Source organism: Salarias fasciatus, unplaced genomic scaffold, assembly GCF_902148845.1.
Source record: "Salarias fasciatus unplaced genomic scaffold, fSalaFa1.1, whole genome shotgun sequence".
NCBI lineage: Eukaryota > Metazoa > Chordata > Actinopteri > Blenniiformes > Blenniidae > Salarias > Salarias fasciatus.
The window spans coordinates 126,765-146,583 of NW_021941252.1; the positions used below are offsets into that span (position 1 = coordinate 126,765).

Below are 19,819 nucleotides of genomic sequence, written 5' to 3' on the forward strand. Positions count from 1 at the left end.
ATTATCAGGGGCGTCACTAGGTTTTAAGTTCAAGGGGGCTTAGCCCCCAGGTGAGGCACAGGATGTGAGTGAAGGGCGCACAAAACTTCTCAAACGGCTAACAAAAACTGAGAAATTATTCATAATTTCTGTTTATTTATTTATTTTTTTGGTACAGTACTACTACAAATGCTGGTTTGCAGAGGAACAGTGTGTTTACAGCTTCTCAAACTGGGGTCCCTTTAGCCCCAGGAGTCAGCGAGCCAGAGCTTGAGGTTGTTGTGGAAATTCTATTAATAAATGCACCAACGATGAGTTCCTTATTGGTTCCTTTATTTCCAGTTGCAACAGGAGAGAAGTCACAGCTGCTCAGTCAGTGTGAGTTCTCAAGTTCTGTGATACAGACTGATATTTATACCCCGCCCTGAACCCCTGTGGCCAGGGGCAGACATGTTAATGTCATTAACATGTCTTAGAGGCTGCCCTGAGATAGGAAAGGACACATATTTAACATATGAAGTGACAAAGGAACAAACTCCAACCACCCAACCTACTTCAACCCCCTGTGGCTGCCGATGCATCAGAGAAGAACAGCATACAGACCACAGATACCACTTGGAGATTACACCTGGTCAGGGGGAGACACATCTGCTTAAAATGCAACAGGACAAACAGGAGAGAACCCCCATTTGGGTTTCTTGGTGTCAGGAGTCCAGGGGGCCGTCTGCTAAGGAGTCTACTTAAAGTTGATAACCATCACTTGCATCAAATACATAAAATTTCCATTACAAGGTCCATGAAAAAATATCAAAATATCAGATAAACTGATAGTAAATTAAAAACCCTGCTGTATCAGTAAAACAAAACAAAAAAAAAACAAAAACAGTGTATGTCTACATGCAGGTAGCAATGCACCAATAAACTAAGCCATTGCTCCCACAGCTATGGACCAATGAAAACCCTGACCTGATTGATATGGATCACTAAATCTGTGATCAATACTCACATCACTCACAGCTCCTGCCTCTACTCAGAGTTTCTATACAGTGACCATAAAACTACATCAGCCTCTTCATCAAGTGGTTCTGAGTCTGAACCAGCAGGATGAGGAAAGGTCATGACCTTTATCTGGAGTTTGGTTCCACTGAGAACAGAGACAGAAGAACAAGATGTGAGGAGAACTTCAGCTGGGAGCAGATGAAGCCGTGAAGCCACCGAGATAAAGCAGAACCTGAACCTGGTGATCAGGAACCAGAGTCCAGAGACTGAACAGAGGAGAGCGTGAGGACAACCTCAAGGCCCCTACATCCTCCACAAGAACGAGAACAAAAGGTGCGTTCATGATGGCAAAGCCAGAGGTAGGCGGAGCCAGACGAAGCAGACGGCGCAGCCGTGGGGCGGAGTTATCAGTCTGCCTCCAACTCGGACAACCCCGTGGTTCTCCATGTTTGTGTTTCTCATGACTCCCACGGTGGGGGGGGGGGGGGGGGTGTATTTATGCAAATGAAGCGTGTTATCATTGATGAGGAGAGGGCTGGGGTCCAGTCCCCGGCCTGTCTGAACCAGAGCGGTGGGCCAGGCAGCGGTGAGTTGCTCTCCAGCAGCTCACAGCGGCTCCTCTGTGGCCGATCTCGTTTGGGTCTTGTGAGTTTTCGATGCCCTACGTAGGTCCTACGTATCAGTGACGCCGGGCCAAATCTGGGCGGGGCGCCTCAAAAGTCTTAAAAGTCTGCCTCTGGCTTTCTCACGTCCAACGCACCTAAAGTTCTTACAGGAGGAGGGCGCAAGGCTGCCGAAATTTGTTCGGCTAGGAGGCGGTGCGAGAACGTTGACGTCATTTTGTCATTTGTTACAACAACAGGGAACTTTGTCGATGAATTATAGGAAAAGTACACAATAAAAGTACTTCAAAGTACTTGTGGGAGTAATTTGTAATGTATGAAGTACAGCAGTACTGATTTCGAGGACTACTTATTGAAAAAAAGGATTTTATTGCACTTCAAAGTCAGGTGACAATGGCTTTATTTGCAACAACAGGGCACTTCGGCAAAAAATTACAGGAAAACTACACAGTAAAAGTACTTCATAGTCATTGCACAAGTAATATGTAACGTATTAAGTACAGCAGTACTGATTTCGTGGACTACTTATGGAAAAAAAGGATTTATTGCACTTCAAAGTCAGGCAAAATTGGCTTTTATTTACAACAACAGGGAACTTTGGTAATAAATTCCAGGAAAACTACACAGTGATAGTACTTCATAGTACTTGTGCAAGTAATTTGTAATGTATTAAGTCCAGCTGTACTGATTTTGTGGACTACTTATTGAAAAAAAGGATTTTAATGCACTTCAAAGTCAGGCGAAATTAGCTTTTATTCACACCAACAGGGAACTTTGGCAATGAATTACAGGAAAAGTACACAGTAAAAGTACTTCATAGTCATTGCACAAGTAATATGTAATGTATTGAGTGCAACAGTATTAATATTTTGGACTACTAATTGGAAAAAGGATTTTATTGCACTTCAAATTCAGGCGACAATGGCTTTTATTCACATCAAATGGGAACTTTGTCAATGAATTACAGGAAAAGTACACAGGAAAAGTACTTCATAGTACTTGTGCAAGTAATTTGTAATGTACAGCAGTACTGAATTCATTTACTACTTATTGAAAAACAGGATTTTACTAGACTTCAAAGTCAGGTAACAATGGCTTGTGTTTCTATGTCTAATGAACTTTGGCAACAAATTAGAGGAAAAGTACACAGTAATCATACTTCATAGTATTTATGAAAGTAATATATAATTTATGAAATGCAGTAATATATAATGTATTACATGCAGTGAGCTGTGTTCCATACTGCTCCACTTTTATTTTGAAATGGGTCTCGGAGCTAACTGGCTGTTACTGCCAGCAGTGATCAATACTTTACTGATAAACGTTCCTATATCCATCTTCCATCCACCTGTCCACGATCTTCTCCTAATGTGATATTAAGCTTAAGCTTAATAAAACAACTTATTAAGCTTAAGCTTAGTAAAACAAGAGCTTGAGAAAGCTTAAAGTTTTAGAGGGGCTTCAGCCCACTAAAATTGGCCTAACGACACCACTGATTAGTATTATTATTTTTGAGTAGGATTGATTTATCATTTGTTTGGCAGCTGTTCCAGCTGTTCTGTTGTTTCCGCTGTTTCACTTTATTTTGATGTCTTAACCCGAGAATAGGCCATTTATGAAATTCAGTGTGGTAGGAAAATAAAATAAAATTATGGAAGCAAAATGTTTATCTACAGTTAACTGAGTGACAGCTTCATGGAGCTGCTGCAGAGGGTCTGAAGAGCTTCAACACTGCTGGTTCAGACCAGAGGAGAACTCAGAGAACTCTGCAGGATGGAAGCTGGAGAACTGTAAATCAGGTTCCACTGACAAATCTGAAGACTGAAGGCTCTGTGGCCACTTTGAGGAGTGTGCCTTCAATTGTATCTCTCGTGGGTAGAATTTTGTGGTTGAAGAAGTTTCTAAAAGCATAACTCCTGAAAATGAACAGGTTATGAGGTTCCACTGGGAGCCTCAATTTTTTGGTCAGGCTGACTGAAGTGAAACCTGCTTCTGTTCTCCTCCTTTTATGGAGAAGGAGTTAGTGGTTGGAACTTGGAATAATTTAATTTAATTTAATTTAATTTAATTTAATTTAATTTAATTTAATTTAATTTAATTTAATTTAATTTAATTTAATTTAATTTAATTTAATAAAAAGGAGCATTTTCTGACAGGCAAAGATCGCGACACCTCTAACATGTTTGGGAGAAGGACCCTGTATAAAGACGGAGGACAGCCGCTCCTGCAGCCTCTTCTGCTCCACGCGCAGACACCGAGTCATCATTAACCCGCAGAGCGAGACCCGCTCGGCTGATCCGGGATGGCAGAGCGGTACCGGGCACCGGGGCGGAGCGGCGGCGGACCCGCGGCACACCCGCCAGTGCTGGGCACGAGCTCCGGGCACGAGCTCCGGGCACGCAGCTCTCCCGCTCCCAGGAATCCCTGACTGAGCGCGGAACAACTACACTGCAGGATAAGCAGTGAGTTTTTGAGTTAATTCAGGTTTTTGTTTTTGCAGGCAATAAGTAATTTATGGAGATGGATGTTAATTCTGTCCACGAAGCATTAGATGACGGTAGATTAGATGAGACGAGCAGTTAACCACGAGGAGAGGGCGGCGGAGGCGCCATCTTTAGTTGGGGCGCTCAAGAAATGGCAAACAGCTTCAGAGGTCCTCATGGCCGAGCTTAGCAATGCTACTTCCGGTTTATTGTCCAGTTCAGCAGTGCTCATTCTTGTCTAGCTTTCAGCTTTGTAATTACAGAAAACACGCATCTGAAAAGTGTTTTTCTACTTTAATCAACCTGTCAGAGCTTCATCGAAGGAGGAAAATTCTAATCCTCATTGAGGAATTTTGCATTTAAACACTAGCAACTTACCTAAATGTAAATTTTTTGAGGGTGTATATAACCTTAAGTGCTGATATTACTCACCTGGGCTCCTCTGATTTAACTTGACTCTTTTTTCATTTAAAAGTTAAGTGTTTTTTTAATAGTAAATTGCAGTGTGTTTATGAATGTTTTGGGGATGTTTATTTGAAAAAGTAAATCTCTGCCTACATCTGTGTTTCTATATAGTACTGAAGGTGAGATTTTAATGTGAGTAATGGGGCTTGTTTCAGGTGATCAATGCTGGACATGAGGCCGGGGCCTGGAGGAGAGAGGGCCCCCGGAGGAACCCGGCGGAGTGGTGGGGCCCCTCGGCGGAGTGGTGGGGCCCCTCGGCGGAGTGGTGGGGCCCGGGGCTGAGGCAGTGAAGGTGAGCGACACATGGAGTGATGTGTGAGAATACGCGGTGTGCTGCGATGATGATTCACTAGACTAGAGTCTCTGATGAAACCATGAAGCTCTTCACAGTGCACTGAAACACACACACACACTCCTGACTGCTGTCCAGCAGGATCAGAGCCGGTCCTCACTGTCCTCTTGTCTGTCCAGCAGGTGGGACCGGTGGACGGCACATCGCAGACCAGGTCCAGGTGAGTGAGGCGTGGCTGTGCCCCGGGACGACCCGTGGGATTGTGGGATGATGATTCAATAGACTAGAGTCTCTGATGAAGCCATGAAGCTCCTTCACAGTGCACTGACCACAGACGGCCACCGGAGGCGCCGTGAGTTCGTTTCCTGCAGACGGCAGAGCAGCTGTTATCCAGCCCCGCCTGGTTGTGGTTCTGGGTCTGGGGTGGATTCGGCTTGAGGAGCCTGCTGGGCTCTGATCTGCAGGATTCGGGCCACGGTCCAGCCCCCGGGGGCCTGGTTCTGGTGTGGTTCTAACGCTGGTCTCTGTCCCGCAGCTGGAACTCACTCCAGGAGGAGCTGGGATCTGCGCTCACCTGTAAGTCCGTTTGGGTGACGGTTCCCCTGGGTTCTCCCCTCAGGTTCTGCAGCTCTGAGCCGGTCTGTGATGATCTGCTTTTTCGGTTCTACTGATCAAAGCTGAAGTTTTACTCGCAGCGCACTGAGACCGCCAGACTGCACAGCCGCTGTGGGAGTGTGTGTGTGGACACGCTGAACTGAGTGTGTGTGTGTTCTCAGGAGGGAAGGAGCTCGTCGCCGGTGGACGTCCGGTTCTTGGGGTCCTGGGATGGGACCTGGTCCGTCCGGGATCCGGGGCTCCCAGGAAGCAGCAGCTGCTCTGGACTCTTCATTGTTTGTGTGTTGAAGGAAACTGATCAATAAAGGTTTGCGAACACTGCTGCTGGCTCGTGTTTTCTCTGGAGGTCAGACGATCCGACTTCATGGTTTTCAGAACGCTGACACACACAACACACCGAAGGGTTTCTCTGCGGGGCGGGACCCGGCCAAGCTCTGGCCCCTGCAAGGTGAAAGGTCAGACTCGGGTTCCACCTGAGGCTGTGAACCACGGGGACTTCCAGGTCCTGCCACAGCGAGACCTGCTCCACAGGTTCAGCTCTGCGTGTTGGAACAGGACCGGTTACACCCTGAAACCATGCCGACTGTTGAACCAGTTTGAGCTCAGTAACGATCACATGACCGCTGGCTTCAGTGGAAGCTCTGCTCACAGGGGGACTCGCAAAACCAGAGCCTGTTTGTTCATATCGGTAATGGAGCAGTACACTTCCTGTCACTAAGGAACACTGTTGGTTATTGTTCTACCTCAGAAGTCTTTCCTTGAAGTATCGTCTTCTTTTACCTTGGCTTTCTCGGTTCTCTCAATGCTTTCTGTTGCTTCAAATGAAACCATACTGAAGCTGCCATCTTAGATGAGGATCCTGCTCTCAGGTGATTCATGAAGTTCTGAGGAGTCCAGACCAGAGGGGGCCAGAGGGGTCTGGAAGTGGACCTGAGGGGTCTGAGGAGTGTGGCTGAAGCAGGGTCTCCCTCCAGGACTGCGGCAGCAGGTTTCCTTCAGACTGTCCGGTTGTCGGTGTTTCTCTCTGGAAGTGGTCCAGACTGGACCACGGAGACCTCCACAGACCAGCTGCTGCACTCCGCAGGGCAATGGAATGGCGAGTGTGTGTGTGTGTGTGTGTGTTTTCTCTCCCTCCCTCCCTCTGTCTTCCCAGCCGGAAGTGTGGGAGTGTTCCAGTGTGTGTTGGAGTGTGTGTGTGTTGGAGTGTGTGTGGTTTCATGCTAGCAGATCGCTTCGCTCCGCTCGGTGCTAGCCGCTAGCAGCTAGCAGGTCCGGTCCAGCTCTCCTCCTCCTCTTCCCCCTCTTCTCTCTCTTCTCCTCTCGTTCCGGACTTTCCTGGACCCTCCGGTCCTCGCCGCCGGTTCCGGGTCCAGTTTGAGGACTGTTCCGGACCAGAGGCGGCTGTGCGGACTTAGTTGGAGACAGTTAGCCCGGGGGAAGCTAGCGGCGGGGGCGTCGACGTGGACGGAGCAGCAGAGTTGAACCCGCTTCTCTGTCTTTCTATCAGGGTGAGGGGGGTCCGGGGGTCTGGGGGCCCGGCGGGGGCCCGGCAGGGCCCGGCAGGGGGGCTGGCAGCATGTTGAGGCAGTTTGGAGCGGAGAAGGTGAACTGAGGTGTGTTTTCTCCTTCTTTTTCTGCAGAACTTAAAGTTTTCCGGGCCTGAGCGGAGCCGCCATGCAGGGCCGCAGCGGGAGGCTGCAGGGTCTGTCCCTGCAGGGCTGAGGGGGGCTGAGGGGCCCGGGGCCCCCTCCGGTCTGCCGAGGAGCTCCAGCGCTCCCGGGGCGTGTCTGGCCCAGAACCAGTGTTTCAGCCCCCCTCCAGCGCTCCGGCGTCAGGCGGAGGAAGCGGCGTCCGTCCGGCCATGGCGGCCGTGGCGGGCCGGGCGTGGGGCTGGCTGCGCTCCTGGGCCCCCCGGGGCCGGGACGGCTCCTGGACCTCCTGGGTGTGGGGGGGGTGGAGAGGGGGGAGGGGTCAGGGCGAGGAGGAGTACTGGGAGGCCCCGGAGAAGCTCCAGCAGGCGGAGGTGAGCCGGGCCGGCTGGTGGAGTCGGTACCTGCCGTCGGCCCCCCTGTGGCCCCGGGGCCCGGAGCAGACCGGGACCGGGACGGAGGAAGCAGGGAGAGTGGGATGGGGACGGGTCGGACTACGGGACGCCTCCCCCCTCGCCGCCGCCGCCGCCCTCGCCGCTGGCGTCGCCGTTCCGGCTCTTCGCCCGCGGCTGGACGGTGGACGTCCTGCCGGAGCACTACGAGATCTGCTTCAACTTCCTGAGACACCTCTTCGACCTGCTGGTGGTGGGCTTCCTGTGGACCGTGTCCCCCCCCGCCAGGCTGGTGCTGGAGGTGCTGGGGGTGCAGGGGCCCCTGCGGCTGTGGCTGCACGGCATGGCGCTCTTCCTGGTGTCCACCGTGGGCATGGCCGGCCTGCTCTGGCTCGTCCAGGAGTACCTGCCGCAGTTCGCCCTGATCTACGGCATCGTCCAGGCGGCGGTCATCTCCGTCAGCGTGCGGCAGAGCGTGATCCTGGGAGTGGACGGGGACGGGGGGGACGGGGGGGATGGGGACCCGGCTGATGGCGAGAGAGACGGCGAGGAGCAGCCGCTGTCTGAAGACAAGAGGAAGACGGATTAGAAAGGTGAGTCCCTGCAGTCTTTTATTGCGTTTGATTTAAAGAGAAGACACGGCCGTCAGGACCGACCCTGACCTTCGACCTTCCGCTGTGCTGTCTGCAGCAGCAGAGTCCCGGTTCAGGGGACCACCTGTCATCCATAAAGTCAGACCTTCATTCTGGTCTATCAATAGAGCGCCGTCTCTGGGCTGAGAGCAGCGTGTGGCGGACGGTCCATCGCTTAGCGAGCTGATCAGAACCCGGTGGACCCTCAGCGTCCCTGTCCCTCTGGAGGACCGCTCCCTGAGGGCCTGGTCCAGCGTGTTCTTGGTGAACCCGGAGCAGAGGCAGCGTGACGGACCGTGAACCCGGCTGAACCGCAGACTGACGGCTGTCCCCATGTCTCCTCCTGAGGACAGGACCAGTCTTTCTGAGTCAGAGGGCTGGCCGGCTGTCAGAGTGTTACTGTAGCTGGAACGTTGTGTCCTCCGTCCCGTCACGTTCCCCTGGTCCTCCTTAGCTTCTCTGGATTCACAGATACACTGTAGATGTATTTTATCACACGTTCCTCGTTGTTCCTCTCGTTTGAGACAAACTGGCGGTTTCTTTTTTCTGTCTGTTCGTGAAAGAACAAACAGGCAGTGAGAGGGATTTCATCTGAACAGTGTCTCTGTGTCGAGAACGTTCAGCTTCTGTCCATGGATCGATGTGTTCCTGTCGCCTGGAGCCAGTTAGACCACGTCTTTCAAAAACACTGAGAAAAGTCTTTCAGCCTCTTCAGGGAGCTGCTGCTGGTCCTGGTCCCGGTCCAGGTTCTCCAACCAGCTGTTCTCCTGTTCTCCTGTTGACCTGGCCCCTCTCTCCTGTGTGTCCTGCAGGTGGAGAGGAGTCCAGCTCCAGGCCTGCAGAGCACTCCACTACCCCACCGCTCCACTCCGGACTCCCCCTGCTGGTCTCCTCCACCCGTCGCTCTGCATGGAGTCCAGGACCAGCTGGACGCTACAGCACTGTACCCACTGCACTCAGTGCCATCGTGCGTGTGTGTGTGTGTGTGTGTGTGTGTGTGTGTGTGTGTGTGTGTGTGTGTGTGTGTGTGTGTGTGTGTTACATTAGATAAAGCTTCATCTAGACTGTTTGTTGAAAAGAAGAAGGTTAAAGTTTTACTGATTGTCCTGACCTGAGGTGAGGAAGAGGAGGAGCTTCAGCAGGCTGTGGAACCCTGCCGGAACCCAGCCGGAACCCTGCCGGAACCCAGCTGGAACCCAGCTGGAACCCTGCTGGAACCCAGCCGGAACCCTGCCGGAACCCAGCTGGAACCCTGGCCAAAGTCTTGAGGAGACGTCTGTTACGAGCTGAGTGTGTGAAGCTGATTGGTCGTCGGTCATTCAGAGGACTGACGTGAACACGGAGCCCTGGGCGTCCAGATGTGAATCTCCCCACATGAACAGAGAAAACACTGTTTGCAGTCACTCCAGCCTGACTGTCAGTGCTGGACCGTGGTCCTGAGTGACGCTCCAGCAGACAGCTCCCTGCTGAACTCCACCAGCTCTATTTATTTAACCAGCCCAGACCACAGAACCTGGTCCAGGTGGCGGCAGCACCCGGTCCATTCAGAAGCACCGCAGCACCTTTTCAGAATGGACAGCAATAACCTGTGTGCGTGTGTGCGTGCGTGCGTGCGTGCGTGCGTGCGTGTGTGTGTGTGTGTGTCTTTGCTGCTCTGCTCAGTGCTTTATGATCATTGTTCAGTGTGTTTTCACTGCTGTGGACTGCAGCCTCAGTTTCATCCACCTCCAGCAGCACCATCGCACCGCTCATTTCTGCCTCACTGAGACACAGGAACCTCCCCCCCCCATGTCCGTGGTGAACTGACTGTAACGAGTGTGCGGCTCGTTCCTCCGTCTGCTTCAGCAGAGCCACGGGAACCGGACCGCCCCGCCGCCACTCTGCCCTGAATGAATGGTCCCGGGGAGGAAGAGTGTGGCTCTGATCCAGACCCGCCGGTTTAATGCCTTTTATTCCACGACTCTGTTCAATACACTGTTCTGGAGGAAACAAACGTCTCTGTCTCTGTTCATTCCACTCTGAGGAGAACCTGCATTTCAAATGTTCTGTTCCTGAGTCTGACTTTAGACATGAACAAATTTCTGTTTTCTCAGAGCTCTGCAACCTGTAGATGTGGAGTCACATCTGGGTGGCTCTACAGCTGCTCTATAGTGACTCTACAGCTCCTCTATAGTGACTCTACAGCTGCTCTATAGTGACTCTACAGCTCCTCTATAGTGACTCTACAGCTGCTCTATAGTGGCTCTACAGCTGCTCTATAGTGGCTCTACAGCTGCTCTATAGTGGCTCTACAGCTCCTCTATAGTGACTCTACAGCTGCTCTATAGTGGCTCTACAGCTGCTCTATAGTGACTCTACAGCTGCTCTATAGTGGCTCTACAGCTGCTCTATAGTGACTCTACAGCTGCTCTATAGTGACTCTACAGCTCCTCTATAGTGACTCTACAGCTGCTCTATAGTGGCTCTACAGCTGCTCTATAGTGGCTCTACAGCTGCTCTATAGTGACTCTACAGCTGCTCTATAGTGACTCTACAGCTCCTCTATAGTGACTCTACAGCTGCTCTATAGTGGCTCTACAGCTGCTCTATAGTGACTCTACAGCTGCTCTATAGTGGCTCTACAGCTGCTCTATAGTGACTCTACAGCTCCTCTATAGTGACTCTACAGCTGCTCTATAGTGGCTCTACAGCTGCTCTATAGTGGCTCTACAGCTGCTCTATAGTGACTCTACAGCTGCTCTATAGTGACTCTACAGCTGCTCTATAGTGGCTCTACAGCTCCTCTATAGTGACTCTACAGCTGCTCTATAGTGGCTCTACAGCTGCTCTATAGTGACTCTACAGCTCCTCTATAGTGACTCTACAGCTGCTCTATAGTGGCTCTACAGCTGCTCTATAGTGGCTCTACAGCTGCTCTATAGTGACTCTACAGCTGCTCTATAGTGACTCTACAGCTGCTCTATAGTGGCTCTACAGCTGCTCTATAGTGGCTCTACAGCTGCTCTATAGTGACTCTACAGCTGCTCTATAGTGACTCTACAGCTGCTCTATAGTGACTCTACAGCTCCTCTATAGTGACTCTACAGCTGCTCTATAGTGGCTCTACAGCTGCTCTATAGTGACTCTACAGCTCCTCTATAGTGACTCTACAGCTGCTCTATAGTGGCTCTACAGCTGCTCTATAGTGACTCTACAGCTGCTCTATAGTGGCTCTACAGCTGCTCTATAGTGACTCTACAGCTGCTCTATAGTGACTCTACAGCTCCTCTATAGTGACTCTACAGCTGCTCTATAGTGGCTCTACAGCTGCTCTATAGTGGCTCTACAGCTGCTCTATAGTGACTCTACAGCTGCTCTATAGTGACTCTACAGCTCCTCTATAGTGACTCTACAGCTGCTCTATAGTGGCTCTACAGCTGCTCTATAGTGGCTCTACAGCTGCTCTATAGTGACTCTACAGCTCCTCTATAGTGACTCTACAGCTGCTCTATAGTGACTCTACAGCTCCTCTATAGTGACTCTACAGCTCCTCTATAGTGACTCTACAGCTCCTCTATAGTGACTCTACAGCTGCTCTATAGTGGCTCTACAGCTGCTCTATAGTGACTCTACAGCTCCTCTATAGTGACTCTACAGCTGCTCTATAGTGGCTCTACAGCTGCTCTATAGTGGCTCTACAGCTGCTCTATAGTGACTCTACAGCTGCTCTATAGTGACTCTACAGCTGCTCTATAGTGGCTCTACAGCTCCTCTATAGTGACTCTACAGCTGCTCTATAGTGGCTCTACAGCTGCTCTATAGTGACTCTACAGCTCCTCTATAGTGACTCTACAGCTGCTCTATAGTGACTCTACAGCTCCTCTATAGTGACTCTACAGCTGCTCTATAGTGGCTCTACAGCTGCTCTATAGTGGCTCTACAGCTGCTCTATAGTGACTCTACAGCTGCTCTATAGTGACTCTACAGCTGCTCTATAGTGACTCTACAGCTGCTCTATAGTGACTCTACAGCTCCTCTATAGTGACTCTACAGCTGCTCTATAGTGGCTCTACAGCTGCTCTATAGTGACTCTACAGCTCCTCTATAGTGACTCTACAGCTGCTCTATAGTGGCTCTACAGCTGCTCTATAGTGGCTCTACAGCTCCTCTATAGTGGCTCTACAGCTGCTGTATAGTGACTCTACAGCTGCTCAATAGAGATGACTGTGGAGTCACTATAGAGGAGCTGTAGAGTCACTATAGAGCAGTGGTGGGCCGTCAGGGCCTGCACGGCCTTCTCTGCTGGCCTAAAGATTATCTGAATTAGACTGATGTAAATTATATTTTGCCCATGAATACTTATTAAATAATTCCAAACGGTATGTTCTGGTTCCTTTCATAGTTTCCCGTGGTTGTGCTGCTTTCAGACTTGATTTTTTCATATTACAGTTTTTAACCAATCACATTCCTGCCATCGTCTGTGGCTAGGGTCAAAGAAATCTGCCTGAGGCCTTCAGTCCGTTCCTGATGGCGCAGTAAAGTGTCAAACAGTTGCTTCAACCAATCAGATTTTGGCCCAATCCCAATTCTCTGCTTAATCCTCACTCCTCAACCTTGATCCTCAATCTCAAATGAAGTGCCTCCTAAAAACAAGTGTTAAGGAATGTAAAGTCACTTGGAAATGGGACAACCCTTAAAGACAGTTACGTCCTTGGACCACAGGGGGCAGCACTGCGCAAGAGGGTAGAAGAAAGCTGGAAGTGCAGCGTTTCCTGCGGGGAAAAAAGTTTGGCCAGGGGGGAGCGCGCAGGGGGGAGCAGTTTTTGGACCGTCGGGAGGGGGCCAGCAGCTAGCGACGCCTCTTTGGACCGTCCGAAGGAGAGAGATAGAGAGAGAGAGAGCGCACACACACGCGCTCGGGGGGGGGGGGGGGGGGGGGGGGGGGGGGGGGGGGGGGGGGCTGGAGTGGAAGAGCAGCTGTAATAATTTCGGTCAATGATCCATAACAACGTCCTTTATAACTGTGAGTAACGCGCCCTGCATTAGAAATGTTGAACATTTTGCTGTGTGACCTTGTTAATAAATGCATTCAAATGAATTTTCTTGATTTCTTTCTAATAGCCTTTGTAAATATTATCTGTGATAGAAACTTAATACAATTACTGCCAAAGTAATATGCAAATTTTTTTATTAATAAAATAACAGCAAAACGAACTATTTAACAAGCATTCTGGGTTCTCCTTACCTCCAAGGTAGGTCTGGTAGAATCTCAAAATTAAGGGAGATAACGCCTCTTAGTCTCGCTCCTTTCCTCAACTTGTTTAGGAACGGGACACCACTTAACTTCACGGGAGCGCGCATTTTGAGGAATGAGGAGTAAGATTGAGGATTAAGCAGAGAATTGGGATTCGCCCTTTGAGTTGGTGACTCAGCGCCTTCTCGCAGGCCTACAGTAACAGCAGCGTATCCAGGCCTTCTGATTGGATGGTCAGAGAGCCAACTAGCCAGAGCTAGCAAACAGCATCTGTAGCTAGCTGCATGGGCGAAATACAGTTTGGCAGCGGCGGAAAGACGAGGAATTGATGTAAATTAATGTGAATTAAAACTTAGGCCAGAAATACCACAGGGCAAGCTGGACTTTCAGGCCTGGCTTCGATGGCGACTGAGAAGGATCTGCTGATGGAACTGAAACGCACGGATCATCTATACGACAGAGCAGTTGAACTCTCTTTGAGGAAGGAAAGGAGGATGGATTTTGTTTACAAATAATCAGGATTTTGGTGAGTAAAATGTTGCTCTTTTCCTAAATAATATTGGTATTTTATTAAGTTGTTGATGCTCATTGTATGTGCACAGATGTAGCACAAGACTTGTACACTTCAGTTAAGGCATTTATTTGGGCTGCAGAAGTATATCTGCTGTGAAACAACTCTTTATATGCATGTCAGTATAATAAGATGATTTTTATAGACATAAAAAGTTACTGAGAGGTGGATTGGTTCAGGCGGACCTGTTCTGAAGGCCTTAGTGTGAAATGCACGGTCCGCCACTGATATAGAGGTGTGATCAGACCCTCCAGAGGCCCGGCTGGGTCAGTGGGCCTAATGTTGGACAACCTGTGAGTCAGTGTGAAGACAGGACGACAGCGCTTCGATCACAGTTCAAAACTTTATTTCACATTAAACCTGCTCTCAGTGGAATATACAGAATGTGCATTAGCAGTGCCGGAACAGAAGGTGTGGACGTTCCAGAGCCAGCAGAACCGCAGAGCCCCCAGAACCCCCAGAACCCGGTCCGGCTCAGGAGACGAAGCTGACTCTGGATGCAGCCGTGAACATGGTGCTCAGTTACCGAGCTCCCATCATGCAATGCTGCAGGCCACCCTTTGAGGTGGTGGGGTCGAATCAGGTCAAAGGTCAGATCAGGTGTGTTCAGTACTTTTCCCATCATTTTGTTCTGAGAACAGAAGATAAACCTCTTTGATGCTAACGCTCATGCTAACGCTAAGAGGAGCAGCGTTCTGGTCCCGGTTCTCTTCCTGACCACTTTCTGAACATCAAGATAAATGACACTGTTCGCTTTTTCTCCGTTTTGAACCTTTCTGTCCACCAGCTGGACTGGATCCTCCACAGTGCTGGTTCTGGGCTTTGGACCATATGTTGGACAACCCTGATTTCAGACATGCTGCAGAGCTCCAACAGCTGCAGTCCTGATGTGTCCACAGGTGTGCCCCCTGCTGGCAGGCCCTGGTATTACCACCGCAGGCCTCAGGGTGGAACTGCAGCTCAGGATGTTGTGGGAACATCTTCAGACTTTAGAGGTTTAGAATACGTCAGTGAAGGAAAACACTGACTGCAGACAAACAGTGTTTCCTGTGTAGGATTGTCGAATTCAGAGGTCTGAGACCGTTTTAAACCAAATTAAATGTTCAACTGTGGCAGATGGAGCAGAACAGCTGAGCTTCTGATGAAGACAGAAAACTGTGGAAGAGTCAAAGTTTTACTAAACATTGCTCGAGGGTTTAGGCTGAGCCTTTTCATGGTAGAAAGGTCATAAATAGAGATTGAGATCTGCAGTGTTTTATCAGTTTCAGGTCGTCATCACCATCCAGCAGTTTGTCAATAAAACTGAGTTTTCTTTACTCTGGAAACACTCCTGAGCTTCAACAGTGACGTCCACCTACTGAGCAAATAAATTCCATGGAACCATTTTCAGGATCTCATTCTAGACCGGGTTCAGGATCACACTGCTTCCAGCTCTCCTCACCTGGACCGATCTGGTTTGGTCTGACCGTCCAGGACACGCTGAGGCTAACTGCTTAGCATGCTAACCTGTAGCGTAAAGGAATAACATGGTGACTCACTTCTACCCTTCACCGTCCTGAGTAAAACCGCTCAGATCCACATCACCCCCACCTGTTCTCATCTTTAAAGCCCACTGCTTCCTGCTGTTCAAACACTGCTGAGGGTCGCAGGTTCGATTCCCAGTCTCCACTGTCCAGTGGGTGCATGAAGAAGTGAGCTTACAGCTGGGCTCTGCAGCCTCAAACCTACTTCAGTCTCCTGCAGGGGGCGCTCTGAACTGCTTCTGAAAGAACTCCTTCATTGGGCCGACCTCTCCTGCAGTGGAGGAACTTTATTGATTCAGACATTTATCAGCTCTGATTGGAGGAAGAGAGTCGATGGAGGAGGGAGCAGCAGAGGACCGCCGCAGCGCCTCGCCACGGCCAAACGCCGAGCAGCAAATAAATTAAAAGATCACTGTGCTGGATTATTTACATGATGAAAGCAGGATGCTCATGCTCAGTCTCTCACACACACACACACACACACACACACACACAAACACACACACAACACACACACACACACACACACACACACCACACACACACACACACACACACACACACACACACACACACACACACACACACACACACACCACACACACACACACACACACACACACACACACACACACACACACCTCTGATCACTCAGCCTTCAGGAGGCTTCCCTCCACGTCATCAGTCAGTCCTGCGTCTTCCTCCTGAATCGTCCTTTAAAGGGGTCACACACGCCGGGATGTGTCCACTGACCTCTGACCCCACAGGCGGGGCCGTGACGCTGATGAAGCGAGGACGCCGCGCCGCCGGGACCTGGAGCCCCGGCGGCGCGGCGCTCAGAGCTTCCTGTGGCGTCTCCTGAGAACAACGAGCCAGCGCCTGTCCAAAGCGGCCGCACAGAACGGAGGAAGGTCCAGGTGACAGCGCTGAGCTGCAGCCTGCCCGAACCGTCAGGGGGGGGGGGGGCTGCAGCTCACTCTGTGACCTGGCTCTGCTTCCAGACAGGAACTCTCCTGAAACATGCGGCGTCAGCAGTCTGCCTGGAGATGAGGGGAAGGACCTCCTGGCTGACCTCTGACCCCTGAGGGTTAGGAGCAGCAGAAACCCTCTACAACCGCTTCTGGCTCTGCACGGGCCATACAGCCAGCGCTCAGACAGCAGGACGTCCAGGAGCCCGATTCAGTCATCCACAGTGAGGGGGCGGGGCGGGGCGGTGCAGGGGGCAGGGCGGGGCGGGGCGGGGCGGTGCAGGGGGGCAGGGCGGGGGGGTGGGGGCAGGGGGGCAGGGCGGGGGGCTGCTGACTCGACACAGCATGAGGCTAAAGCAGAGTGCAGGTCTGTGATGGGTGGAGGTGGAGGTGGAGGTGGAGGTGGAGGTGGAGAAGGTGGTGGGGCCGGCTCCTCAGTGGCTGTGTGGGCCCCCAGAGTTTGGGGGCGCCGTGCCGCCCGCCCCCCCCCCTCTGTCCGGCGCCTCTCCGACCGTGGCCCAGGATGCAGTGGGCGCTGCCGCAGCCTTCGTCGTCCTCGTCCCCCTCGCTTTCTGAGGACGACTCTCCGAACTGCCGGGGCTTCTCATACACACAGCAGCCTGCAACGCCAGACGGACACAGTCAGACGAGCTACAGGCGGACGGGCTACAGGTGGATGGGGCTACAGTCAGACGGGGCTACAAGCAGATGTGGCTACAGGTAGACGGGCTACGGTCAGACAGGGCTATGGTCGGACCGAACTACAGTCGGGCGGGGCTACAGTCAGACGAGCTACAGTCGGGCGAGTTACAGGCAGGCAGGGCTACAGTCGGACGAGCTACAGGCGGACGAGCTACAGGCAGACGGGGCTACAGTCAGACAAGCTACAGGCGGACGAGCTACAGGCGGATGGGGCTACAGTCTGACAAGCTACAGGCGGATGGGGCTACAGTCTGACAAGCTACAGGCGGACGAGCTACAGGCGGACGGGGCTACAGTCAGACAAGCTACAGGCGGACGAGCTACAGGCGGATGGGGCTACAGTCTGACAAGCTACAGGCGGATGGGGCTACAGTCTGACAAGCTACAGGCGGACGAGCTACAGGCGGACGGGTCTACAAGCAGATGTGGCTACAGGCAGATGGGCTACGGTCAGACAGGGCTATGGTCGGACCGAACTACAGTCGGGCGGGGCTACAGTCAGACGAGCTACAGTCGGGCGAGCTACAGGCTGGCAGGGCTACAGTCGGGCGAGCTACAGGTGGGCGGGGCTACGGTCAGATGGGGCTACAGTCGGGCTGAGCTACAGTCGGACAAGCTACAGTTGGGCTGAGCCAATCTCGACAGAGTCATCAGCACTTCTACCTGTGTGTGTGTGTGTGTGTGTGTGTGTGTGTGTGTGTGTGTGTGTGTGTGGTCACTCACACTTGGAGGACCTCCTCCCCAGGTGCTCGTTGTCCACGGTGTCACTGGACCACTCCACCTTCTTCTCAGTCTTCCTTTTCCTCAGCTTGATGGTCAGACTCCGTCCCTCCTGAAAGACACCAGTGGACATCCTCAGTCCTCAAGCAGGGCCTGATCAGCGAGGACCCGGTCCAGCTGGTCCTGATCGACAACACGGACCCGGTCCAGCTGGTCCTGATCGACAACACGGACCCGGTCCAGCTGGTTCTGATCGACAACACGGACCCGGTCCAGCTGGTCCTGATCAACAACAGGGGCCTGGTCCAGCTGGTCCTGATCAACAACAGGGGCCTGGTCCAGCTGGTCCTGAGCGGGTGGAGGCGGGGTGTTTTACCTGAGCGGGTGGAGGCGGGGTGCTGGTCTGGACCGTCTCGGTGATCGTTTCGCTCGACGTCCCGGGAACCTCCGCCATGTCTGGATGCTAATGCTGCTAACGCCGCTAAGCTGCCGTGAAGGATCCGGATCCGAGCAGCGCGAGGCGGAACGACTCCCTCCGAACCCTCCGAGGACCGGCCCGGTTCTACAAACCACACACGGTGGCTAAATCAGAGCAGAACGAGGAATTAAAAGTGTGTCGAGTCTGCGGAGAAATGAGAACAGCACGATCTGAAAGAGTCACACCGGAAGTGACAGGTTGCCACAGTAAAACAACAGCGTCAACAGAAATGGAGGGCTGCGCGTTTTCAAACACACAGACCAAACCTAGAAAACCACGTTTATAAATTATGCCGTACATTTTTGTAGTTGTGTTCCCAGAGTCACAGTTTAGGAGAAGAAAATATTTAAAAACTGTTTTATTTTTTTACCCGGAAACGGAAGTGTATTTTCTGTTTGCGGGGGGATGTGTTTCTGGAGGGACGCACTTTTGTTCCGTCTGTCCATTCAAGAAAAGATTCCGGTCTCCGCAAGACCCAATTTAGCCTGAAAATGACACAAACGCGGCTCAGAGTTGACTAAAAACTCAGCTTTTGGCGGAATAACTCACCGAGACGAAGTTTCTCTCTAACGCGACAATGTGGCGGGACGCACTTTAATCTGTTTGTCTATAATTAGGGTTTAATGTCCACTGTCCCGTTTGACAGGACGTACTGATGACTGAGGTCTCACCAGGGTGCAACACGGTAAGTCAACACACACACACACACACACACACACACACACACACACACACACACACACACACACACACACACACACACACAGTTGTTTTATTATTATTATTCCTGTATTCGATATTAACATTTTCATTCATTCACTTCTATCTCTTTTCTCATTGTCTCTGTTATGTGAGCTGTAGACCTCCTTCTGTCGCGTGTTTGCAGCTGTGGATGTTTATGTGGTTGTTATTATGCTGATACGCTCACTGTCTGTTTCGTTGTACTCGGCTCGAACCGTCTTTATTTTGCATGACTGTGTTTGTTTGTAGCGTTTGTGAGGATGTGGAGGGCTGCAGTCTGCAGCGTGAGGCAGACCAGGAGAAGGGCCAGACTCTACTCCAGCAGGCCCGAGAACCCTTCCTCCTCCTCCTCCTCCTCCTCCTCCCGGCCCCGTGCTGAGAAACAGAGGCGCAGGCGCGAGCGGGACGAGGCCGTCCTGTCCAGCGGACGCAACGTGAGCAGACGGCAGGGTGACTGCAGCTCGCAGGCATCGCTGCTCCCAGGATCCATCAGCTCTGCTTTGTTTCCAGGAGGCTGCGGTTAAAGCAGCGAGGTGGAGCGAGAAGCCCAGGACGCCGTACACGGCTCACACTCCGCCCGGGACTAAGAAAGGTGAGCGCCGTCCTCCTGCCGGCCTGGCGTCGGCCCGGCGTCTGGCCCGGCCGCCTCTCCACTGGCCTGTCTGTGTGTGTGTGTGTGTGTGTGTGTGTGTGTGTGTGTGTGTGTGTGTGTGTGCGTGCAGACACCGCCGTGCCGCTGCCGCCGGCCTACAGC

The 19,819-nt window shown here is 51.7% G+C and overlaps 2 protein-coding genes, 3 long non-coding RNA genes and 1 other non-coding gene across 6 annotated transcripts in view; 4 read left to right on the top strand and 2 right to left on the bottom strand.

Moving 5' to 3' along the window:
- The first annotated feature begins 3,822 nt into the window (after positions 1 to 3,822).
- Positions 3,823 to 5,777, top strand: LOC115384534 (uncharacterized). The gene is made up of 5 exons (XR_003930890.1): positions 3,823 to 4,063; positions 4,705 to 4,841; positions 5,021 to 5,061; positions 5,377 to 5,417; positions 5,618 to 5,777. It is a non-coding gene; the product is annotated as an uncharacterized LOC115384534 (long non-coding RNA).
- On the top strand, positions 5,105 to 5,172 carry LOC115384540 (small nucleolar RNA SNORD52). The gene has a single exon (XR_003930895.1). It is a non-coding gene; the product is annotated as a small nucleolar RNA SNORD52 (small nucleolar RNA).
- A 1,510-nt stretch (positions 5,778 to 7,287) lies between the features above and the next one.
- Positions 7,288 to 9,505, bottom strand: LOC115384524 (proline-rich proteoglycan 2-like). The gene is made up of 4 exons (XM_030086801.1): positions 9,462 to 9,505; positions 8,945 to 9,262; positions 7,435 to 8,093; positions 7,288 to 7,391 (listed from the first exon to the last, which is right to left on the bottom strand). The coding sequence occupies exons 1-4, from the start codon at positions 9,503 to 9,505 to the stop codon at positions 7,288 to 7,290; spliced, it is 1,125 nt and encodes a 374-aa protein (XP_029942661.1).
- A 4,883-nt stretch (positions 9,506 to 14,388) lies between these two features.
- LOC115384537 (uncharacterized) overlaps positions 14,389 to 19,819 on the top strand; it is a 20,796-nt gene continuing 15,365 nt past the window's right edge. The window contains exon 1 of the long non-coding RNA XR_003930894.1: positions 14,389 to 14,400. This is a non-coding gene — a long non-coding RNA (uncharacterized LOC115384537). The remainder of the gene's footprint in view (positions 14,401 to 19,819) is intronic.
- Positions 16,053 to 18,509, bottom strand: ppp1r11 (protein phosphatase 1, regulatory (inhibitor) subunit 11). Its single transcript, XM_030086808.1, is given in 4 exon segments — positions 16,053 to 16,903; positions 16,905 to 17,044; positions 17,850 to 17,958; positions 18,223 to 18,509. Coding segments are annotated over 4 exon segments (372 nt in total). The 5' UTR covers positions 18,301 to 18,509; the 3' UTR covers positions 16,053 to 16,858.
- LOC115384535 (uncharacterized) lies at positions 18,775 to 19,819 on the top strand. Its single transcript, XR_003930891.1, has 4 exons — positions 18,775 to 19,009; positions 19,315 to 19,499; positions 19,576 to 19,657; positions 19,788 to 19,819. It is a non-coding gene; the product is annotated as an uncharacterized LOC115384535 (long non-coding RNA).